The sequence below is a fragment of the Equus przewalskii genome, chromosome 1, assembly GCF_037783145.1.
Source record: "Equus przewalskii isolate Varuska chromosome 1, EquPr2, whole genome shotgun sequence".
NCBI lineage: Eukaryota > Metazoa > Chordata > Mammalia > Perissodactyla > Equidae > Equus > Equus przewalskii.
Window position 1 is genome coordinate 80,563,781 of NC_091831.1, and position 21,184 is coordinate 80,584,964.

The 21,184-nt window shown below is 40.6% G+C and overlaps 1 protein-coding gene across 1 annotated transcript in view; it reads right to left on the reverse strand.

Annotated features, from left to right (window-relative positions):
* LOC103555297 (olfactory receptor 13A1) overlaps positions 1–18,868 on the reverse strand; it is a 56,070-nt gene extending 37,202 nt beyond the window's left edge. The window contains exon 1 of the mRNA XM_070569107.1: positions 17,833–18,868. Coding sequence (XP_070425208.1) covers positions 17,927–18,853 — 927 coding nt within the window. The 5' untranslated portion in view covers positions 18,854–18,868 and the 3' untranslated portion in view covers positions 17,833–17,926. The remainder of the gene's footprint in view (positions 1–17,832) is intronic.
* Positions 18,869–21,184: the final 2,316 nt, after the last annotated feature.

The following is a 21,184-nucleotide window of genomic DNA, read 5'->3' on the forward strand; positions in this document are numbered from 1 at the left end:
GACATAGAAACTAAAAGTACAATACTGTTTAAAATCACTCAATAAAAATTAAATGCTTCAAAGGCTGGCCCGGTGGCACAGTGGTTAAGTTTGCACATTCCACTTTGGCAGCCTGGCGTTCGCAGGTTCGGATCCCAGGTGCCAACACAGCACCTCTTGGCAAGCCATGCTGTGGCAGGCATCCCACATATGAGGTGGAGGAGGATGGGTACGGATGTTAGCTCAGGGCCAGTCTTCCTCAGCAAAAAGAGGAGGATTGGTGGCAGATGTTAGCTCAGGGCTAATCTTCCTCAACAAAGAAAAATTTAAATGTTTCAGTGTGAATCTAACAAAATATGTGCAGAACTTATGTACTGAAAACTACGAAATACTAGTGAAAGAAATCAAAGAAGGGGCTGGCCCAGTGGCGCAGTGGTTAAGTTCACATGTTCCGCTTTGGCAGCTCAGAGTTCACTGATTTGGATCCCGGTGTGGACCTATGCATGGCTTGTCAAGCCATGCTGTGGCAGGCAGCCTATATATAAAGTAGAGGAAGATGGGCACGGATGTTAGCTCAGGGCCAGTCTTCCTCAGCAAAAAGAAGAGGATTGGTGGCAGATGTTAGCTCAGGGCTAATCTTCCTCCAAAAAAAAAAAATCAAAGATGATCTAAATAATAGAGGGACATACCACATTTACGTATTTGAAAATTCGACATACTAAAAGTGTCAATTCTTCCCAGATAAATGTCCAAGTTTAACATAGTTCTTATCAAAATTCCACGAAGATCTTTTATAAATATAGAGAGGTTTATTCTAAAATTTATATGGAAAGGCATAAGATACATAATACCTAAAGTGATTTTTAAAAAGAAGCATTACATGGGAGGATTTCATTTCAAGACTTATTATATAGCTACAGTAATAAAGACTGCACAATATTAGTGGATTGATGGGTCAATGTGGCCACATAGATCGATGGAACAGAATAGAGAACCCAGAAATAGACCCACACAAATCTGCTCAAGTGATTTTTGACAAAGATGCAAGAGTAACCCAATGGAGGAAAGAGCCTTTTCAACAAATGCTGCTGTTTTAAAATGCTAATTTTAAAAAAAATTAATTGCCACCTAAGTCTTACACTTGATACAAAAATTAACACAAAATAATTCATGGACTTAAATGTACAACATAAAACTATAAAACTTTTATAAATAATATGAGAAAATCTTCAATATTTAGAACTAGGCAAAGAGTCCTTAGACGACACCAACAGCAAAATCTACAAAATGAAAAACTGACACATTAAACTTCATCAAAATTATTAACTTTTGCTCCATGAAAGACCTTTTTAAGTGCATTAAAAGAAAAGCTACAGAATTGGAGAAAGTGTTTGGAAATAACATCTCTGACAAAGGATTAGCATCTAGAACAAATTTTTAAACACTCTCAAAACTAAAGAATAAAAAACAATCTAATTAGAAAATGAAGAGAAAATTCACTGAAGTGGATATTTGTATATCAAGGAAGCACAAGAAAAGATGTTCATCACTAGCTATTAGGGAAATGGAAATTGAGACCATAGTGAGATACAACCACACACTTATCAAAATGACTAAAATAGAAAATAGCAACAGTACCAACTGCTGGTGAGGATCTGGACACACTGGATCTCTCACACATTGCAGCTAGGGATGTAAGATGATGTAAAATGGTACAGACACTCTAGAAAACACTTGACAGCTTCTTTAAAAACTAAACATGCAACTCTTATGCAACCCAGCAATTGTTCTCCTGGGCATTTATTCCAGAGAAATGAAAACCTATGTTCCAACAAAAAGTTGCACACAAATGTTTACAGTAGCTTTATTTGTAATAACTAAACACTGGAAACAACCCAGATCACCTTCAATGGGTGAATGGTTAAACAAACTATGGTACATCCACACTGTGAAATACTACTTAATAATGAAAAAGAATGAATTATTGATATACACACAACTTGCATACGTCCCCAGAGAATTGTGCTTAGTGAAAAAGAACCATTCTCAAAAGCTTACATATTATTTGATTCTACTTATATAATATTCTTGAAATGATAAAATTGTAAAAATGGAGAACTGATTAGTGGCTGACAGGGGCTAAGGAGGGGGTAGGTTGAGAAAGAAATGGGAGTGACTATAAAAGGACAACATGAGGGATCCCCGTGGTTCTAAGTGTTCTATTTCTTGACCGTATCAACGTCAATATCTGGGTCGTGATACTGTACTGTAGTTTTCACGCTCTTATTGTTGGAGGAAACTAGATAAAGGGTATACGGCGTTTCTCTGAACTATTTCTTATGATTGCATGTGAATCTACAAATAAAGATTTTACCACAAAATAAAATTTTAATTTAAAAATTGCAGATAATTAATGTATTTGTAACATAGTTTGCTGTATGTTCCTCCTACCCTTTCTTTTATATTGAAATAAAAATAAGTTCATTCACCTTAGCACATATTCCTAAAAGCCCAGGAATTATTCTTCTATATCACTTTGCATCTTTGGCTGCTAACAAACCAGCCCAAATTTTAACGGTATCAAAACAAAAACAATTAATTTTATTTCTCATTGTTCTGGTAGTTGACTGGGCACAACAGGGTGGTTCCCACTCAGGGTCTCTCATGTAGTTCCATTAAGACAATGTGGGTCTAGAGTCTTTCGAAGGTTTCCTCACTCACATGTCTGGTGCTTGAGCTAACGATTCAAAGAGCTGGGGCTCCTCCAGCATCTCTCTCTGTCTCTGTGCGGTTCCTCTAGGTGATCTCTCACCATGGTGGCTTCAGAGTAGCCTCAGAGTGAATGTCGCAAGAGAGGGAACCAGGCAGAAGCTATGTTGCCTTTTTTCACCTAGACTTGGATGTCACACCACATCACTTCCACCATATTCTATTCTTTCTCTTTCTGTCTTTGATTATCTTTCTTTTTCACAGCCCTTTTCTCACCCGCCTCAAGATTCCCTCTTCCGTCCACCAGCAAACCACCAAATTCCTCTCATTTTCTTAGAAAAAGAATTCTCTCTTTTCACTTATTCTTTGTAGATTCATTGGGGGCAAAGGCAGAGTCAATAGGAGGCAGCATTCACCTTTCAGAACCCAAAGAGGGTTATCGTGGCAGACTGGAATTTTCTTCCCAGTTGTTTACTCCTTCCACGTAATAATTACATATCCATGCCCTTTGACGTGTGCCATTGTAGTGCTTGTCACCAGAATAAGCTGATAGGTATCCCCACCCCACTGCAGTTGGGCTTTGTCAATGGAATGTCAGGAAACATGATACAAGCAGAAGCCTTAAAGGGATGTGCGTTCTTTGGCTTAGTTTCTCACTCTACAGCAATTGGCCAAGAGAAAGTTATGCCCCAGTTTGCCACAGACCCCTAAGTGAGAAGACACGTGGAACAGACCTTAAGCTAATCTTCAGCCAGAGCTACAGCCATTCAATTCCAGCAGATCCCAGCCAATCCATCCAACTGTGAGCGAGAAAAAGTCATATCTGTACTCGTAAGCTACTGAATTTGGGAATTAGTATGCAGCATTATCATAGGAAAAATGTTACCAAAAACCATAATTACGGGCCTTTAACTCCCCTAAATGCAAAAGAGGATGAGAACAGTTTGTGTTTAAATAAGCAATTTTTTCCATGTTTGTGGGTAAAATGTCATCAAAATCCTTTCCTTTTATGCATGATGAGTTGAACTTCTTTTACTTTCTAGCTCTGTTCCCCTGGAAAATTAATAAAAGTGGAAAGCCAATTGTGACCCCTGAGTGGTTGACCACTCCTAGATATGAGAAACTATTAACAACTGATAAGAAACCCTAATTCGGGGCTTCCCTTACCTTAGATGTCATCTATATTAGTTTTCTAGGGCTGACATATCAAATTACCACAAATTAGATGGCTTAAAACAACAGAAATTTGTTTTCTCATACTTCTGGATGCTAGAAATTTGCAATCAAGATGAAATCAGAGCTATGCTCTCTCTGAAGGCTCTAGGGGAGGATTCTTCCTTGCCTTTTATAGCTTGTGCTAGTTGCTGGCAATCCTTGGCTTACAGAAGCATCCCCCCAATGCTGCCTCTGTCCTCATATGGCCTTCTAATCAGTGTGCCTCAATATCAGTGTGTCTTGTCACCGTCTTATAAGGATATCAGTTGTATTGGATTAAGGGCCCATCCTACTCTGATATGATCTCATCTTAATGAATTACATCTGCAACAACCCTATTTCCAAATAAGGTCACATTTGAGATTCCAAAATGAATATGAATTTTGAGAAAACATTATTCAAGCAATATTGACCTCTGTGGGACATGGGACTTTCAAGCGAAGGTGTGTGTCAAGATGTGGATCCACTTGAGAAGTCACCTGGGGAGCTAAAGATAAGAGCTCCAGATTGACTTTGTAGACTACTGCAAGGTCAACTCCCACGGAAGAGGGATGCCTGATACAGCTCTTCAAGTTAGCTGTGGTTCTTGTTACATCTTTCCAGGTGAATTCAGGCAATGATGTGAATGCTTAGTGAGTCTTAGCTGAATGCTTAATTGGGCATTGTTACATCTTTAACTCAACAATGTCAGGAAATTTCCATTTTGCTTTCTGTGGGTATACAGAATGAGTGTCCAAACTGATCACAGGCCAATTTAGGGATATATGATGGGACTGCATGGGTGAGAGATTGAATGAGGACCTCAGTCATATAGAAAACCAAATTCTATTTACATAGTGGTAACAATCAACTCAAATTCTGCGCTTTTCTCATTAGAGAACACATATCCAAATACCAGAACAAGGCATCATCACATCTTTTTCTTTTTTATTGCAGTAACGTTGGATTATAACATTATATAGCTTTCAGATGTACATCATAACATATTTTGAATTCTGTGTAGATTACATCATGTTCACCACCCAAAACCTAATTATAGTCCATCATCACACATGTGTGCCTAATCCTCCCTTTTGCCCTCCCCACCCCTTCCCCTGTGGTAACCACCAATCCAATCTCTGTTGCTATGAAGACACCATTACAAACTGGCCTTATTTGATTTCATTTAACGGATTATTTCAGGGCATATTCATCCTCCATGGGTAAAGGAAATATAACTTCCATGGTAAAATGATATCCCCATAGATACACACACACACACACACAAAGACAGAGAAAGAAAGAGATCACCAGTTCTTGGAGCATCATTTATTCATTTACATTTGAGAGGCCAAAGAGTATCCACCATGTAAAAGCTCCAAGAGATCATCAGTAAGAGAGAGACTGGACTCTACTGCCATCAATATAAATAAATATGATTAATGAAGTATTTCCTTTCCTGATAAACTGCAGATGCAAGCATTCCTCTTTGTTTGCAGTGGTCAGGGATACATTTTCAAAATGAGTAAGGGAGGGGCCAGCTCCGTGGCCGAGTGGTTAAGTTCGCGGGCTCCGCTGTGGCTGCTCAGGGTTCAGATCCTGGGCATGGACATGGCACCACTCATCAGGCCACGTTGAGGTTGCATCCCACATCCCACAACTAGAATGACCTGCAACTAAGATATACAACTACGTACTGGGGGGGGGGGGGGGTTGGGAAATAAAGCAGAAAAAAAAAAAAAAAAGATTGGCAACAGTTGTTAGCCCAGGTGCCAATCCTTAAACAAAAAAAGGAAGATTGGCAACAGTTGTTAGCCTAGGTGTCAATCTTTAAAAAAAAAATGAGTAAGGGAAGAAAATAAGTCAAATATATGCCTTCCAATACTCATTGCATAAAACTGTTGGTGATGGTCATTTTTCCACCATTTTTTATCTGTAGATCGATTTTGTATCCTGCAATTTTATTACATTTATTAGTTCTAACGGTTTTTTGGTGGAGTCCTTAGCGTCTTCTATGTATAATTTCATGTCATCTCCAAATAGAGACCGTTTTACTTCTTTCTTTCTGATTTGGATACATTTTATTTCTTTTTCTTGCCTAATGGCTTTGGCTAGGACTTCCAATACTATGTCAACTAGGAGTGGTGAGAGTGGGTACCCTTGTCTTGTCCTTGATCTTGGAAGAAAAGCTTTCATCTTTTCACCACTGAGTATAATGTTAGCTGTGCACTTGTCATATTTGGTCTTTATTATGTTGACATATGTTCCCTCTACACTCACTTTGTTGACCATTTTTATAAAGAAAGGATGGTGAATTTTGTCAAATGCTTTTTCTGCATATATGGATATGACCAAATAATTTTTATCTTTCATTTGGTTAATGTGGTGTATCGCATTGTTTGATTTGCATATGTTGAAACATCCTTGCATCCCCAGGGTAAGTCTCACTTGATCGTGGTGTATGATCCCTTTAAGATGCTGTTGTATCCTGTTTGCTAATAGTTTGTTGAGTATTTTTACATCTATGTTCACCAAGGATATTGGCTTGTAATTGTCTCTTCTGGTAGTATCCTTGTCTAGTTTTCATATCAGGGTAATTCTGGCCTTGTAACATGAGTTTGGTAGCATTCTCTTCTCTTTAATTTTTTGGAAGAGTTTGAGAAGAATTAGTATTATTTCTTCTTTAAATGTTTGATAGAATTCACCAGTGAAGCCATCTGATCCTGAGATTTTCTTTGTTAGGAGGCTTTTGAACACTGATTCAATCTCCTTACTAGTAGTAATTAGTATATTCAGATTTTCTATTTATTCATGATTCAGTCATGGTAAGATGTACATTTCTAGGAGTTTATCCATTTCTTACACGTGGTCCAATTCCTTCATATATAGTTGTTCATAGAAGTCTCTTATGATCCTTTGTATTTGTATGGTACAGTTGTAATGTCACCTCCTTCATTTATAAGTTTATTTGAGTCCTCTCTTTTTCTTGTAAGTCTAGCTAAATGTTGTCTATTTATCTTTCAAAAAAGCTGGCTCTCATTTTCATTGATCTGTCCTAATGTCTTTTTAACTTCTATTTCATTTATTTCCTCTCTGATCTTTGTTATTTCCTTCTTCTACTAATTTTGGTCTTAATTTATTGTTTGTTTTCTAGTTCTTTGAGGTGTAAAATTAGGCTATTTGAAATCTTTCCTTTTTTAAATATAAGCATTTATCACTATAAACTTCCCTCTACGTCTGCTCTTGCTGTATCCTATAATATACACATATTTGTCAATTTTCCACTTTTCTTCTTGTAATTGATTTCTAGTGCATACTGTTGTGGTCAGAAAGTATGCTTGATATGACTTCAATCTTCTTAAATAACTAAGACTTCGTTTACAACCTAGCATATGATCTGTCCTGAAGAATGCTACATGTGTGCTGAAGAAGAATGGGTATTCTTCCCCCGTTGGATGGAATGTATGGTATATGTCTGTTAGGTCCATCTGGTAAAATGTGTATTTAAGTCCTCATTGATTTTCTGTCTGGATGATCTATTCATTGTTGAAAATGGTATATTGAATCCCCCCACTCTTATTGTATTGTTGTCTGTTTCTCTTTTCAGATCTGCTAATATTTGCTTTATATATTTAGGTGTTCCTATTTGGGTGTATAGATTTTTTTAAATGGTATATCCTTTTGATAGAAGACTACTTTATCATGACATAATGGCCTTCTTTGTTAGAGTCTTTGGCTTAAAGTCTATTTTTTCTGATATAAATATAGCTACCCCTGCTTTCTTTTGGTTTTCATTTGTGTGGAACATCTTTTTCCATCCCTTCACTTTCAGTCTATTAGTCTCCTCGACACCGATGAGAGTCTCTTGTAGGTACCATATAGATGGGTTTTGGTTTTTATCCATTCAGCTATCCATTTGTACTTTTGATTGGGAAATTTATTCCATTTATATTTAAAGTAACTATTGATAGATGTGGACTTACTATTGTCATTTTCTTCATTGTTTTCTGGTGTTTTGTAATCCCTTTGTTTCTTTCTTCCTCTCTTGATCTCTTCCTTTGTGATTTGATGGTTTTCTGTAGTGGTATGCTTACATTCCTTTCTCTTTATCTTTTACGTATCTACTATGGGTTTTTGCTTTGTGATTACCTTGAGGCTTCCATAAAACATATTTATAACATTCTATTTTAAGCTGATAACATAAGTTTGAATGCATACAATACTTTTACTTTTCACACTTACACACATTTTATGTTTTTGATGTCACAATTAACATCTCTTCACATTGTGCATCCAACTAATAATTTATTATAGTTACAGTTATTTTTAATACTCTTGACTTTTAACCTTCATACTATAGTTATAAATGATTTACCCACCACCATTAGAATATTGGAGTTTTTTAAATTTAACTATGTATTAACTTTTATCGGTGACTTTTACACTTTCATATATTTTCCTGTTACTATTTAGCACCCTTATTTTCAGGTTAAAGAACTTCCTTTAACATTTCTTCTAAGGCCAGTCTGGTGGTGATAAACTCTTTCAGTTTTTATTTGCATAGGAAACTCTCTCTCTCTCCTTCTGTTCTGAAGGAAAACTGTGCTCTTGGGTGGCAGTTTCTTTTTTCTTTCAGCACTCTGAACAATCATGCCACTTCCTTCTGGCCTGCAAAATTTCTGCTGAAAAATCTCCCATAGTCTTATGGGGGTTGCTTTGTACATAACAACTTGTTGTTCTCCTGCTGCTTTTAAGATTCTCTGTTTGTCTTTAACTTTTGACAATTTATTTATAATGTGCCTCAGTGTGAGTCTCTTTGGATTCATCTTATTGATGTGGATAACTGTGTCTTTTTCCAGGCTAGGGAGTTTCCCAGCCATTATTTCTTTGAATAAGCTTTCTGCCCCTTTCTCTATCTTTTCCTTCTAGAAGCTCTGTAATGCATATTTTTGTCTGCTTGATGGTGTCCTATAAGTTCCTTAAGCTATCTTTACTCTTTTTCATTTTTTTTTCTTTTTTATCTCTGTCTAGATGAATTCCACTGCCCTGTCTTTGTGTTCACCAATCCTTTATTCCTTTTTGTCTAGTCTGATGTAGAATCCTTCTATTGAATTTTTCAGTTCAGTTATATTCTTCAGCTCTGTGATTTCTGTTTGAGATTTTTTAATATTTTCTATCTCTTTGTTGAAATTCTCACGTTGTTCATGCATAGCCCTCTTGACCTCAGTAAGCATCTTTAGGAACACTATTTTGAACTCTCTGTCAGATAAATCACTTGCCTCCATTTCACTAAGATCTGATTCTGGGGATTTATCTTGTTCTTTTGTTTGGAACATATTCCTTTGTTTCTTCATTTTCCTTGACTCTCTGTTGGTTTATGTACATTAAAATAAAAAGCCACCTCTCTGTCTTGACTGTGTGGTCTCATATAGGAGATAAACCTTGTCAATCAGCTTTCCCAAGCTGCTAGTTGTCTCTCAAACCTTTGCGATTGTTCAAGTCACCTTCTTTGTTCTTAGTGGCTCCCAGTAGTTGAAGGTGTGCCAAGACCTACCCATGTCCCAACAGGGAGGATTGCAGTCAGCAGCAAGATACAGACTAATCAGAAGCCAGATCATCAAGTAGCAGCTGTAAAAGTATGTAGTTAACACCCTCCAGGAAGAAATGGGGAGATGGGCATTTTTGCTTGCTCCTCTGTGCTAAGTCCAGGTCTATAGCCATGGGAAGGGTGCCCCTGCACCTGTTTAAACACTGCTTCTTTGTTTGCTATAGTCCTATGGGACTCATGAATGAAAGCCCTGCTGGAAATCAGAGCCAGGCCATCCTGGGGCCCATCCCTTAGTGGCAATCAAAAGCTGGGATGCCATAGATGTGTACAAGCTCCTTCCAGGGAGATAACAGAGACTTGGTTTTATTGGAGTGAGCCCGAGGGAGGAGACAGAGAAAGTGTCTGCCAGCTTCCCCAGTCTCTGAGGAGATCACAGCCAGCCCCTAGATGTATGCTAAAATTAGAAGCGAGACCTTCAGGAAGCAGCTTATAATGTATGCAGTTAGTCCCCTTTCAGAGAGACTGGAAGATGGGCATTTTTGGCTGCTCTGTCTGCACTGTGCCCTGGGGGTATAGACACAGCAATTACTCATGAATCCATTGAGAACTGCTTCTTTGTTTGCTATAGTCTTGTGGGTATCATGGACACCAGCTCCATTGGATTTCAGAGCTCTTGGATCAAAGTCTTAAAAGTTGGGACACTAGATATATAAAGTCCAAACCCTGCTCATCAGGGAGAAGCTGGGATTTGGAGATTCCTTCCCGATTGTATGACACTGTGCTGTGGGTGGGTTTGTGGTGAGAGTATGTCTTAGCCTTTCCCACCCGTCTTGCTGTGGGCATTTTCTCAATGTGTAGGAGTCGCACAGCTAGTTTCTGGATTTCTTTCAGAGGGAATTACTCCATGTTTAGCTGTACATTCAGTGTGTCTGTGGGAAGTTCAGGAGCCTCCTGTGTCACCATCTTGGTCAACTTCTACCTTTTTGTGTGTGTGAAGAAGATTGGCCCTGAGCTAACATCCCTACCAATCTTCCTCTATATGTATGCACGACACTGCCACAGCATCACTTGATGACCAATGTGTAGTTCTGCACCTGGGATCCCAACCGGTGAACCACAGGCTACCAAAGCAGTGCGCATGAACCCAACCATTACACCATCAGGCTGGCCCCAAACTTCCACTACTTTTAATCTGCACTATTCTTATTTCTTTCAATTGGTCATATGTGCCACACTCACTCTTGCCCCCAGGCTCTTGCCATAAATCTTTAAGCCTGGAATACCCTCTTTCTTCACTCGCACCCCAAATTAGCCTATCTCCTTATCCTTTAGATCTTAGCTTAACTGTCACTATTTTAGGAGCCTTTTTGCACCCCTACAAGTAAGTGAGGTTCCCTTGCAGTGGGTGTTCTCTCCCTTGATGATATTTTCTGTTCATCACTTGTTAAATTGCCTTCCACAATAGATGGTTGGACAATTTTTACCTGTCTAGCTCACTGCTGTATCTTCAGCAGGTATTAAAAGGATTGATGAGGGGTGCATAAGTATCTGTGGTAAGAAGGAAAGGATGGAAGTCTATAAGGAAATAGTTAGAACTGAGATAATGATATGGTTAATCCTGGCCAAATAGTCATCCCACTGGGAAAATAATATTTTCAGGAGTATATTATGTAGGCTTTATAACATATATTGATTCAATTAAAAGGCTATTGGCTTGTCTTACATTCATCTTGTTCATACACACTGCATTGTAATCTCTGAGTCCTCTCAATGCCATAATTAGCCTCCAACCATTGAGGACAATGACTCTCAGTCTTTGACCAGGGGAGTGACTAAGAGCACTGATGTGTGGTCATATAACTGGATCCCATGATCCAAGAGAGCCAACCTGTATAACCACCTCAGAAACTCTGATGTATTAGGAAGGGATGGGAGTGACTGAGTTTTACAGGGGTCCTTAGGACCTCCAGAAAGGACAATGAAGGGGACTTTAATGAACAAAGGACCTCTAAAATGCACACCATTAAGTTTCCAAACACCAATATAATTTACTCTATATTTGAAGGAGAGATGAAGGCTCCTCTCCCTACCCTCAGTGGGAGGTGCACCAGGAAAGCAAGGACATTCATCATAAGATGGGAGGATAAGACTATACACTCTGCTCTAAAGTGGAGAATCAGGTCAGGAGAGAAAGCTTTTCTAGAGCATCCAAAGAGATTCCTCTCCAGCCCAGTTGCACAAGAAGAAGCATGTTAACCTCTTTTTAAAAAGGATCTAGAAGTCTGGAAGAGGATGTCTGAAAGAACCTTTACCTCTCATGGGAGATATCATCTCAGGTCATCAGAAACCAGAAATGTCAACAAACTCAGAATTATGGTCTCCTCATGCCTGGGGCAGAATTTGCTCTGGCCCTTGAAAGGCATAGATTCAACCAGTTGTCAGTGTCTGAGACAGAAATAGGAGAAGCAGGACTTAGCTCTCTCAGAGCTGTCCTGCTGGAGACCATGGGAGTAGCAGCGGCAGCATTAAACCAAAAACCCATCGGAAGGAAGCCCAAATCCATTGGTGTCCAGGAAGGAAAACAGAAACCACAGCACGTATCTTAACAGAGAGAATTCAATGTAGAAATTAGAAAAGTTTTGGAGGACTGTAGGACATGAAAGGAACTCTGAGGTGATATAGTGACAGCTAGCGCAGAAAGCAGGTTTATCTCCTAGGACTGGAGGAACAAAGAGGTGAGCTTAAGGCCCCCGTAACTGAGAAAACCAGAGAAGGGGCTCCACTGAGCTGGTCAGACACCTCTGATGGGGTTGTGCATCCTGAGCAGCCCAGGTCTTCCTGTGTGTGAAGAGACCACACAGAGCTAGGGCTCAGCCCTCTGAGCAACATACATTGCTCAGCAGGTGCTGCTACCACAGGACCTTGGAGGAGAGCTCCTACTGGACTGGGATTCAAAACTCTGGGTAGGCGACACTGATGACCACATGCTGGCATGTCCAAGGGGCCCAATGAGGCTGCTCCTACAAGTGTGAAAACTGCATCCAGCTGCTGCCAATGGGCCCAATCACTTCCTCACTGGGCGATGGTGACAGAGGCAGGAAGCAAGTAGGACAGAGCAAGTCCCAGCTCCCTCCTCCAGTCCTTTAGCATCCCTCTAGGGCCCCCTCTGTGCAGAGAGTAACAGAAATTCACCTGCAAAAGCAAAATATGGTCTGCAGAACCCCAGGCCCAGAGTCCCAGAGCTGACTTTGGAGCTGAGAGACTATAGGTTAATAATGAGCCAGTTGCTGCCCCCTCCATCTAAACTAGTTCACGTAGCAACTCCAACACAGAGGGAAGCAGGAGAATGTGGTGTGTTTCCTGGCATGCAGACCCCACAAAACTTATGCTGGGCAGTTTCATTAGCATCCCTGGGAATCTAAGTGGAGGCTGGATGAGAATTTGGGCTCTGAGTTTTTCCACTGTCCAATATAGGAAATATAAGTGGCAGTTCTGTCCCAGAAAGCACACATTTATGGTGCTACCTAATCACATCTGTTGATTATAATTCAATATATTTCAGAAAAATGAGCATTCTGATAGGTCTCATTCTTTTGACTAGTCTATCACAGTCTGAGTACAAATGTTTAAGGAGGAAAAGACAGCATAGGGAAGCACACAGAGGCAGATCAACTCAGTACCATACTACTAACAGGTTCAGGCTTGTGTACGGGGAGTCAGCCTGCCAAAGACATGAGGCTTGCTTACCACCAAAAAACGACAAAGCAAGACCAATTCATGACTTGATCGTTTTTTTTTTTTTTAAAGATTTTATTTTATTTATTTATTTTTTCTCCCCAAAGCCCCCAGTACATAGTTGTATATTCTTTGTTGTGGGTCCTTCTAGTTGTGGTATGTGGGACGCTGCCTCAGCGTGGTTTTGATGAGCAGTGCCATGTCCGCGCCCAGGATTCGAACCAACGAAACACTGGGTCACCTGCAGCGGAGCACGCGAACTTAACCACTCGGCCACGGGGCCAGCCCCCCATGACTTGATCTTTTAATGTGACATGGGGCAAGTGTAAAGAGATGTCCTCAAGAGCCCAGGCCCCCTCCTCATCACATGCTTTTTTAGGGAATGTCAGGAACATCCTCTAGCTGTAGGGCCCATCTGTTATAGGATCTAGCTATAGGATCCAGCTATAGCACCTTGGCTGTTGGGTAGAGCTCTCATCCAAGGAAGGTACTGGGCTCACCCCAGTTGGTAGTGGAGGACTAAAGCCTAGCTCTGTCTCTAGCTATGTCCCCTCCCAGTGGGGGTGGGTCAAATGCCTCAGGCTTGCCTTTGATGAAAGTAACCCCTCTGGACTCCTTTCCCACTAGAAAGGGGGTTCTTAGAGTAAATTTAAAAGATAAAATAAAATAAGCGTCTGCTCCATGCATTGGAAATTAAATGTGATGGGACTTCTCCAGTCTTATGGAGATGCCCTTTCTCTGGAATAAATGCCAGCACCTGCTGGACAGGGTCTAAAAAAGCCATGTCTGGGAAAGTGGCTCAGGTCTCTCATCTCTGTCAAGTGGCACACATCATTTCACAATCCTGTAGCTCTGAAAAAAGTTAGTAGGATCTAAATCTTGTGTTCTCTACTGAGGACAGTGTAACACTTTCAAAAAGATTGCTCTTCTTGATCCATTGGTCACGTTGGGCAGGGGCTGCAGCAGGCTTACTGCTTGTTCTCAAAGTCCCTTGTTGTCCCACCTGTGGACACTACCAGAAGCTGGAGTCCATGACAGGCTATAATATACTTTGGTGGTTAAGAGCTTGTGCTCTGGATTCACTGAGCTTCCATTCAAGTCTTGCCTTCACCTCCCACTCATTGTGTGACTAGGACATGCTACCTAGCCTCTTGCAGTGTTACTGGAAACCTAGAGACAAATTTGGCAGTACTTAGTCTCAGACTTGATGTGCAGAAGCTGTCCTGTCATTGGAGGCACTAGTCATAGCAACAAAAGTGGCATGGCAACACCCACAAATCCTTCCTAATGTGAGAGGCCATCTCTAGTGGTTGTAGTTCAGTGGTTCTCATCCAGAGACAATTTTGCTCTGCCTGAGGAGCTCTGGCTTTGTCCAGAGATGTTCTTGATTCTCACAACTGGGGTGGTTCTACTGTCATTGAGTTGGTAGAGGCCAAGGATGCTGCTAAGTATCCTACAATGCACAGGACAGCTCCCACAACCATGACCCAGCCCAAATGTCAATAGTGTTGAGGTTGACAAACCCAAGGATTAATTCCTAAACTGAAGAAAAAGGAAAGTCAACATAAAACACAGGCATATAACTACCTTCTTGTCCGGGATCAAAGGACAGGAATGTGGCTAAGATTTCAGATCTTGAAGCAGAGTCCACAGAAAGGGAACTGGATGCACCATAGGCCCATATATTATCTGCATCAGCCTGACACTATTGCATGGCTGCTGGTGCTGGCAGATCAATCTGGTCCGCACCATGTACAGGAGGTCTGCTTGAGCCAGAGAGGCCAAAAGGGTAAGTCCTTGTGGTTGGAGAATAATTTGAAGAAAGGATGTGTTTTCTTGACTGATATTCATTATCAAAGACAAAAAGCAGGAAAATGGGTGAAGAGGAAGTTCTATCAGTTCCTCTCTGTGGCTCGTCAAAGAACTGATGATGTGAAGTCACAGTCAGCCAGTCATAGAAAGTGCTGCCTGCTGGATGCCTGTGGGGTCATGAGTCTGTCTGCATTAAATCACAAGGACTAATTTTAAGATATAACATTATGAAGAAGAAGGGCTGCTTCTCTGTCTCAGCTAAAGGAGGAAAATTGGTGCCAGTTCCTGAAAAAGGAGTCACAAAAAGAACAAAGTCTCACTTGTCAGGTCAGTTAAAGGAAAGAAGGCATATGTTCCCGAGAAGGAAAACCCCAAGCAAGAAGACACTCCAGCAGAGAGGGATGCTCTACCTGGACCAAGAGGGCTACAGAAAGAAGGACCAGCTGCTCATATAGAGCTCAGAGGGACAAGATGAACAGAGCCTGAGATGGGGCTCGACTGAGCAGGGAAGAGAAGAAGTGATCTGAGGACTAAAATGGACCCGTATAAGTTTGAAGGGCAGGGAAAAAGTGTTGGAGCTGAAAGAAGACGGGCTTTAGGGAGCTGGGAGAGAATCTAGGGTTAAGGAGATGTCGACAGTCCATCTCTGTCAGGAAATTTTCTTCATTGGCCTTTCCTGAGTAGAGATAATGTCACTCATGAGCCTGAAGCTTCCTGAGATAAACAGGATCCACATTATATTGGGGAACAACCATCAGGGAATGGTTTTTCATTTACCCATCCCAGTTGCTTCTCCTTGCTAGGTCATTTGAGAGAGTTGAATCCACAACAGCCCCTTTTTGTGTGGTCCCATGCCACTTGGCCCCAACTTCCCCTTTCCAGCTAACCACCACAAACATAACCCTAGGGCAGGCAGTGGTAAGGGATTGTGACATTCAGGCTTCCTTGACTGCTCCTATCTTCAGTGATCACTCACCATAGTAATATCTTAAACTTACATAGCACTTGATATCACTGTCTTCAGTTGTCTCATTCAATCTTGGCAGCATCTCTAGGCTGATTTATTGTCCTCATTATACTTAGAAAGAAACTACAGCTCAAATTGGTTGAGTGTTCTGAAAGAGTCTGAATTTGAACCCGAACCTTATCCCCCACCCCTCCCAGTTCAGGCACTACACACATCTCTGTGCATCCACAAGACCATGACACCACTTCCTGCAACACAGCACTCTTCATGCCTTTTCTTTTTACATTCATCTTCATGGGCACTAGTGCCTTCTTAACCAGATTACCTGTTTTCTAAGAAGAGAGATCAAGTCTCATATTTCTATTTTGTCAAATGAGTAAAGCTCTCAAACACTCAATATTCATCTAGGTATTTTTTATTTATTTTTTTTAAATCCATTACAAAATGTAGAAAATATAAAAACTATAAGAAACCAAGATGAATATAGTAACACAATATGCACTCTTGCTGGCATGTTGAAAATCTATTAGTAATCACATTGGTGCATTAGTGGTAGTTTTCAAAGCCTTATGCATTGGAAACTGAGAGCACTGGAGGCTTCAATATGTTCTTTGGGTGTAAAAATTCTATTAGAAAAGACTAGACCTGGTCCATACTAACCTATGTGCCATTGCCACAGTCAGCCTATGGTTCATAAAATTCTTGAATTTCATACCCAAAATCAATGTGCCTCTCATGAATGATAATGAGAACACTGGATGAAAACCCATGGACAATTTATCCCTTCTAAATCAATGTCAAACTCTACTTTCAGTTTCCATCTCAATAGCAAATACTATGTGTTTTTATTCAATCCCAGATTCAATTAAACATTCACAACTTCTTCTGTCACCTTTAATGGATCGTGATAAAGAGAATTGATTTTCCAGTCTGGTTTTCTAACAGCACAGAGCCAAGTTCAAGACTTGCCTTCATTAGACATGGAGGATTTGTCTACCCAGTTGTATTCTGAAACAGTGGGAGGGTAGCAGTGCCTTCTTAAAATGCTGTGCAACTTTTAGAGCTACATCAGAGCCATTGTCCCCACTCCAGGTCAGTGAGGTATGTCAAACCCTCATGATCTGAGCACAAAGTAAAGGAGGGGTGAGAAATCTTGGGCATTGTCTAGATACACAGCCCATGCATCAAGTGTTAAAGTTGAAATTTCTACATTCAAAACAAAATGGTGACTGCATATGTCCATGCTCATCAAATGGTACACATTAAATATGTGAAATTTTTTTGTATATCTTTTAACCTCAATAAAGCTGTTAAAACAAATAAACAAAGTGGTGATCCTAATAATACGTTTTACCTTGAGTGTTAGCAAAGGAAAAAAAAGAAAAAAACACTTTCATTAGATTCAGAAACTATTTTTGAAGTCTAACTGGCTCCAGAGGAAACAATCGAGGTAAGAGAGTAGGAGTAGAAGTTTCTTAGGGGCCAGTGGTCACCTTGAAGCAATTCTTCAGTCTGGCAATCCTCCAAGTGCTGTGAGGTCCACATATCCTGCCTAACTCTTCTCAGGTCTACGTACCTAAATTCTAGGTGTGATTTCAGGATTTATACTGAATATTGTATATACAAAAGAAAAAGGAAACAGGAAAATATTTTCAAACAGATGTAAGTCTGAAACACAAGAGCCATTTCTTCTCCTTGAGAGCTTTGTTTCCCTGTGAACTCAACACTGACGTTACTTTGGAGTCAGACTTAGAAACCCCATGGCTCAGAGGCCCACATCCAACCACAATCCTCACATCAGCCAGCCTCAGGGCGCTAGAATTCCAAGCTCATCCGTGTAGACATTCTGCTACATAATGGGAGAGGTAGAACGGACAAGTTTACTTACCTTCCAGTCCAGAAACTTCCTCATTGGACCCTTCACAGAAAGGTCAGTTACCACTAAAATTGTAGTTCCAAAGAAGAGCTTAAGAAGGCACAAATTAATTTCTGAAGAAGAGGAAAAGCTTCCTGAGGGCTGCTTTGACGTCCTTGTTTCTCAAAGTATAGATGAGGGGGTTGAGAGTAGGGCTCACCATGGTGTACAGCACCCCAGCCAGCTTGCTCTTCTCAGCACTATAGCTGGAGACAGGGCTTATGTAGGCATAAAAGACAGCAGTGTAATACATGCACACCACAATAAGGTGGGAAGAGCAAGTGGAGAAGGCTTTCTTCTTCCCCTCTGCAGTCCGCATCTTTAGGATGTTAGAGATGATAAAGCCATATGACACAATGGTCATCAGGAAGCTCATCATGCCATAAAAGGCATCAGCCAGGACAATCATGATGCTGTTCACATAGGTGGAGCTACAGGAGAGAAGTAACAGAGGAGGGACCTCACAGAAGAAATGGGTAATGACATTGGGCCCACAGAAATTCAAGCGCAGCATCAGCCCAGTGTGGATGGCCGTGTTGAAGGCACAGAGTACCCACACACCTGCAGCCAGCATGTTGCAGGAGGTCTTGCTCATTACGGTGCTGTAATGTAGGGGGTAGCAGATAGCTGCATACCGGTCATAGGCCATGACTGTGAGGAGGAGCAGCTCAGAGGATGCAGCCCATGTGAGGAAATAAAGCTGGACCATGCAGCCCCCAAAGGAGATGGAGCTCTCCTCTGATATCAGACCCTCAAGTGCTTTGGGCATGATGGAGGAGGTGCAGATGATGTCCATAATAGCCAAGTTGAAGAGAAAAAAGTACATGGGAGTATGCAGCCCGGGGTCGAAGGTGATGGCCAAAATGATGAGGATATTGCTTGTGAGGGCCACAGAGTAGAGGGAGAGGAAACAGCTGAAAAAGAGCACATGGTATTCTGGGTGCTCTGAAAAGCCCTGCAGGATAAATTCTTTTACCAGAGTCTGGTTGCTCATGGTCCTCGGGCTAAGAGGGGTTTCTGGGACTATCAGGTGAATCTCCACCCACAGCTTCACATAATTTCAGGGTTAGAGAGAGAATTGAGAGGCATCCGAAGGAAAGCTGCTACTGTGTTTCATTCATCCCTGACATCCTGGCATGAGCAATATTGTATAGATGCACTAGGACTTATAGCCAAGATAAACACACAAACATGACAAGAAGAGGGTATGAAAGTTTGGGTCGTTAAAAGGAGGTACAAATGGCTAATTAAACTCATGAAGCATCCTCAACCTCAGTCAAAGAAATGCAAGTTAAATCAATGATCCACTCTATCAGCCACAGTTTAGCAAAGTTCAAAAAACGTGATAGTGACTAACTTTAGCATGAGTGCCAAGATGAAGACCTTTTAAAATTTGTGTTCCATTTAAGCCAAAACTTTCACTTCTATGAACTTATCCTAGGGAAATAATTGAGTATTTTCAAGATGTCCCCATAGCATTATTTATCATAGTGAAAATTTAAAAGCAACCTACGCTCTTAAAGGTGAGTATATTATATTGATAAATAAAATGCTCTGTACTTACCAAATCAAAAATGATACTTTAGAAGTGTTCAACTGATGATTATGAAAACAGAATGAAAAAGTTGAAAACTAGTCTGTACAATAGAATCTCATTTTGACTTAAAAAAGAAAAAGGCATCTCTGCATATGTGCCTGTGGAATAACACCTGGCGAGTGATAGACCAGAATTTGAACAGTGGGGATGGATTGTAGTTGATTTCATTTCCTTCTTTTTACTGCTCTGTAGTTTCTGATTCTTCCATTTAATAAGCTTTCTAAAAGGCAGATCTGTCATGTATTTCTCCTTCTAACAATTCTTCTGCGGCGCCCCACTGCTCACAGACATCACATAATTAATCCAATGTCCTTTTATTATATATGAAGGTAAATATTCCTATTATAAACATATTTTAAGAACAAAAAGTGAAAAATCAGAAAAGTGCCAAAATCTCTTATGTCCAAGTTTAAATCTGAAAGGTACTTTGAAGATGACCTAGTCCAACCTATTTATTGTTAAGTCACAAGGGATCTATGTGACTTACCCTAGTCACACAGAGTATTAGTGACAAAGATGTTACCTAGCCACAGGGCTTCTGATTCCAGCCTAGAATTCTTTGCTGTGTAATCTGTTAGTTGCCCCCCCTAAATCCAACCTTGTCAAATGTCAAAAGAAAGTCCAGAAAAAGAAAAATCAACCAAGAATTTATATGATCATTTATTATGATTGAAGTGTAGAATGCAAACCCTAAACTCTCAGCCAGTTTTGGTATCCTATTTGCACTATTATTTCATTTACTGATCAAACAGTGACCATACACAGTGAGAAACCCACAAATGTTACTGACTCTGAGTCAGCTAAACCAAAAGTGTCAGGTCTTTTATACAGTTAATGATCCAAATTAAGCAGACTTACATTATGAGTAGAATTTTTCTCGTTCCTTTATATCACCTTATGCAATGAACCATCTTTAGAATATTCCTAATTACCTTGAAAAAGTCCTTCATCTTTGTGGAGATAATAGATTTTATGTATTTCTGTCCTTTCTCTGTCAACCACAACTGAGGTTGGAAACATAGTGACAACGAGGCAGTACACAATCTAAGACAAGATCAATCTAGACAGGATGAAGCTTTCTTCCAGTATTTAAGCTGATCTGGCCAAGATTTTGTGGCTCATCTTTAGCAAAATTTGTCACTGCCTGTGGGAGACACCTGGGGGAAATGTTCATGGTGATTAGTCTAAGTGGATCCTGAAGGAGCAATTAAATTAAGTGCCTCTTTGTTGGGTACTTAGCTGTCTTTGGTGTTCACACAAAGGCCAGTTCAGATTTCTGACCCAAATGTACGTAAAAGGGTGTAAGCCTGAGCAGAGGGCCAGACCGAACCTCTCTCCCAGGTCATAGACTCTGGGGCAGTGAAGACCCAGCTACAGGTGCTCAGAAGAATGTGCTCACACATATGGACTGAGGTGAGGGTGTCAGACAGGCAGCTAGAACTTCTAGACTGTCTTCCTTGGTAGACTAGAGGCATGGAGCAAACGTCCCCATGTTCCCCTGTGTAAACCACTCCAACAATGGTGCTAGCCCCTCATTGTCCTTCACTCACACATTGGGTCTCTTCCCAAGCAGTCTTCCCTTCCTCATCCCCATATTTTTTCTCCCTATCCAAATCCCACGCAGATCTAACTCCATCCCTTTATCAAGCCCCCCATGAATCCTAGAAGGAAATGACCACTCTCTGATGAATCTCTGTCACATTCAAGGGTTCCCCCACCATGATAGTG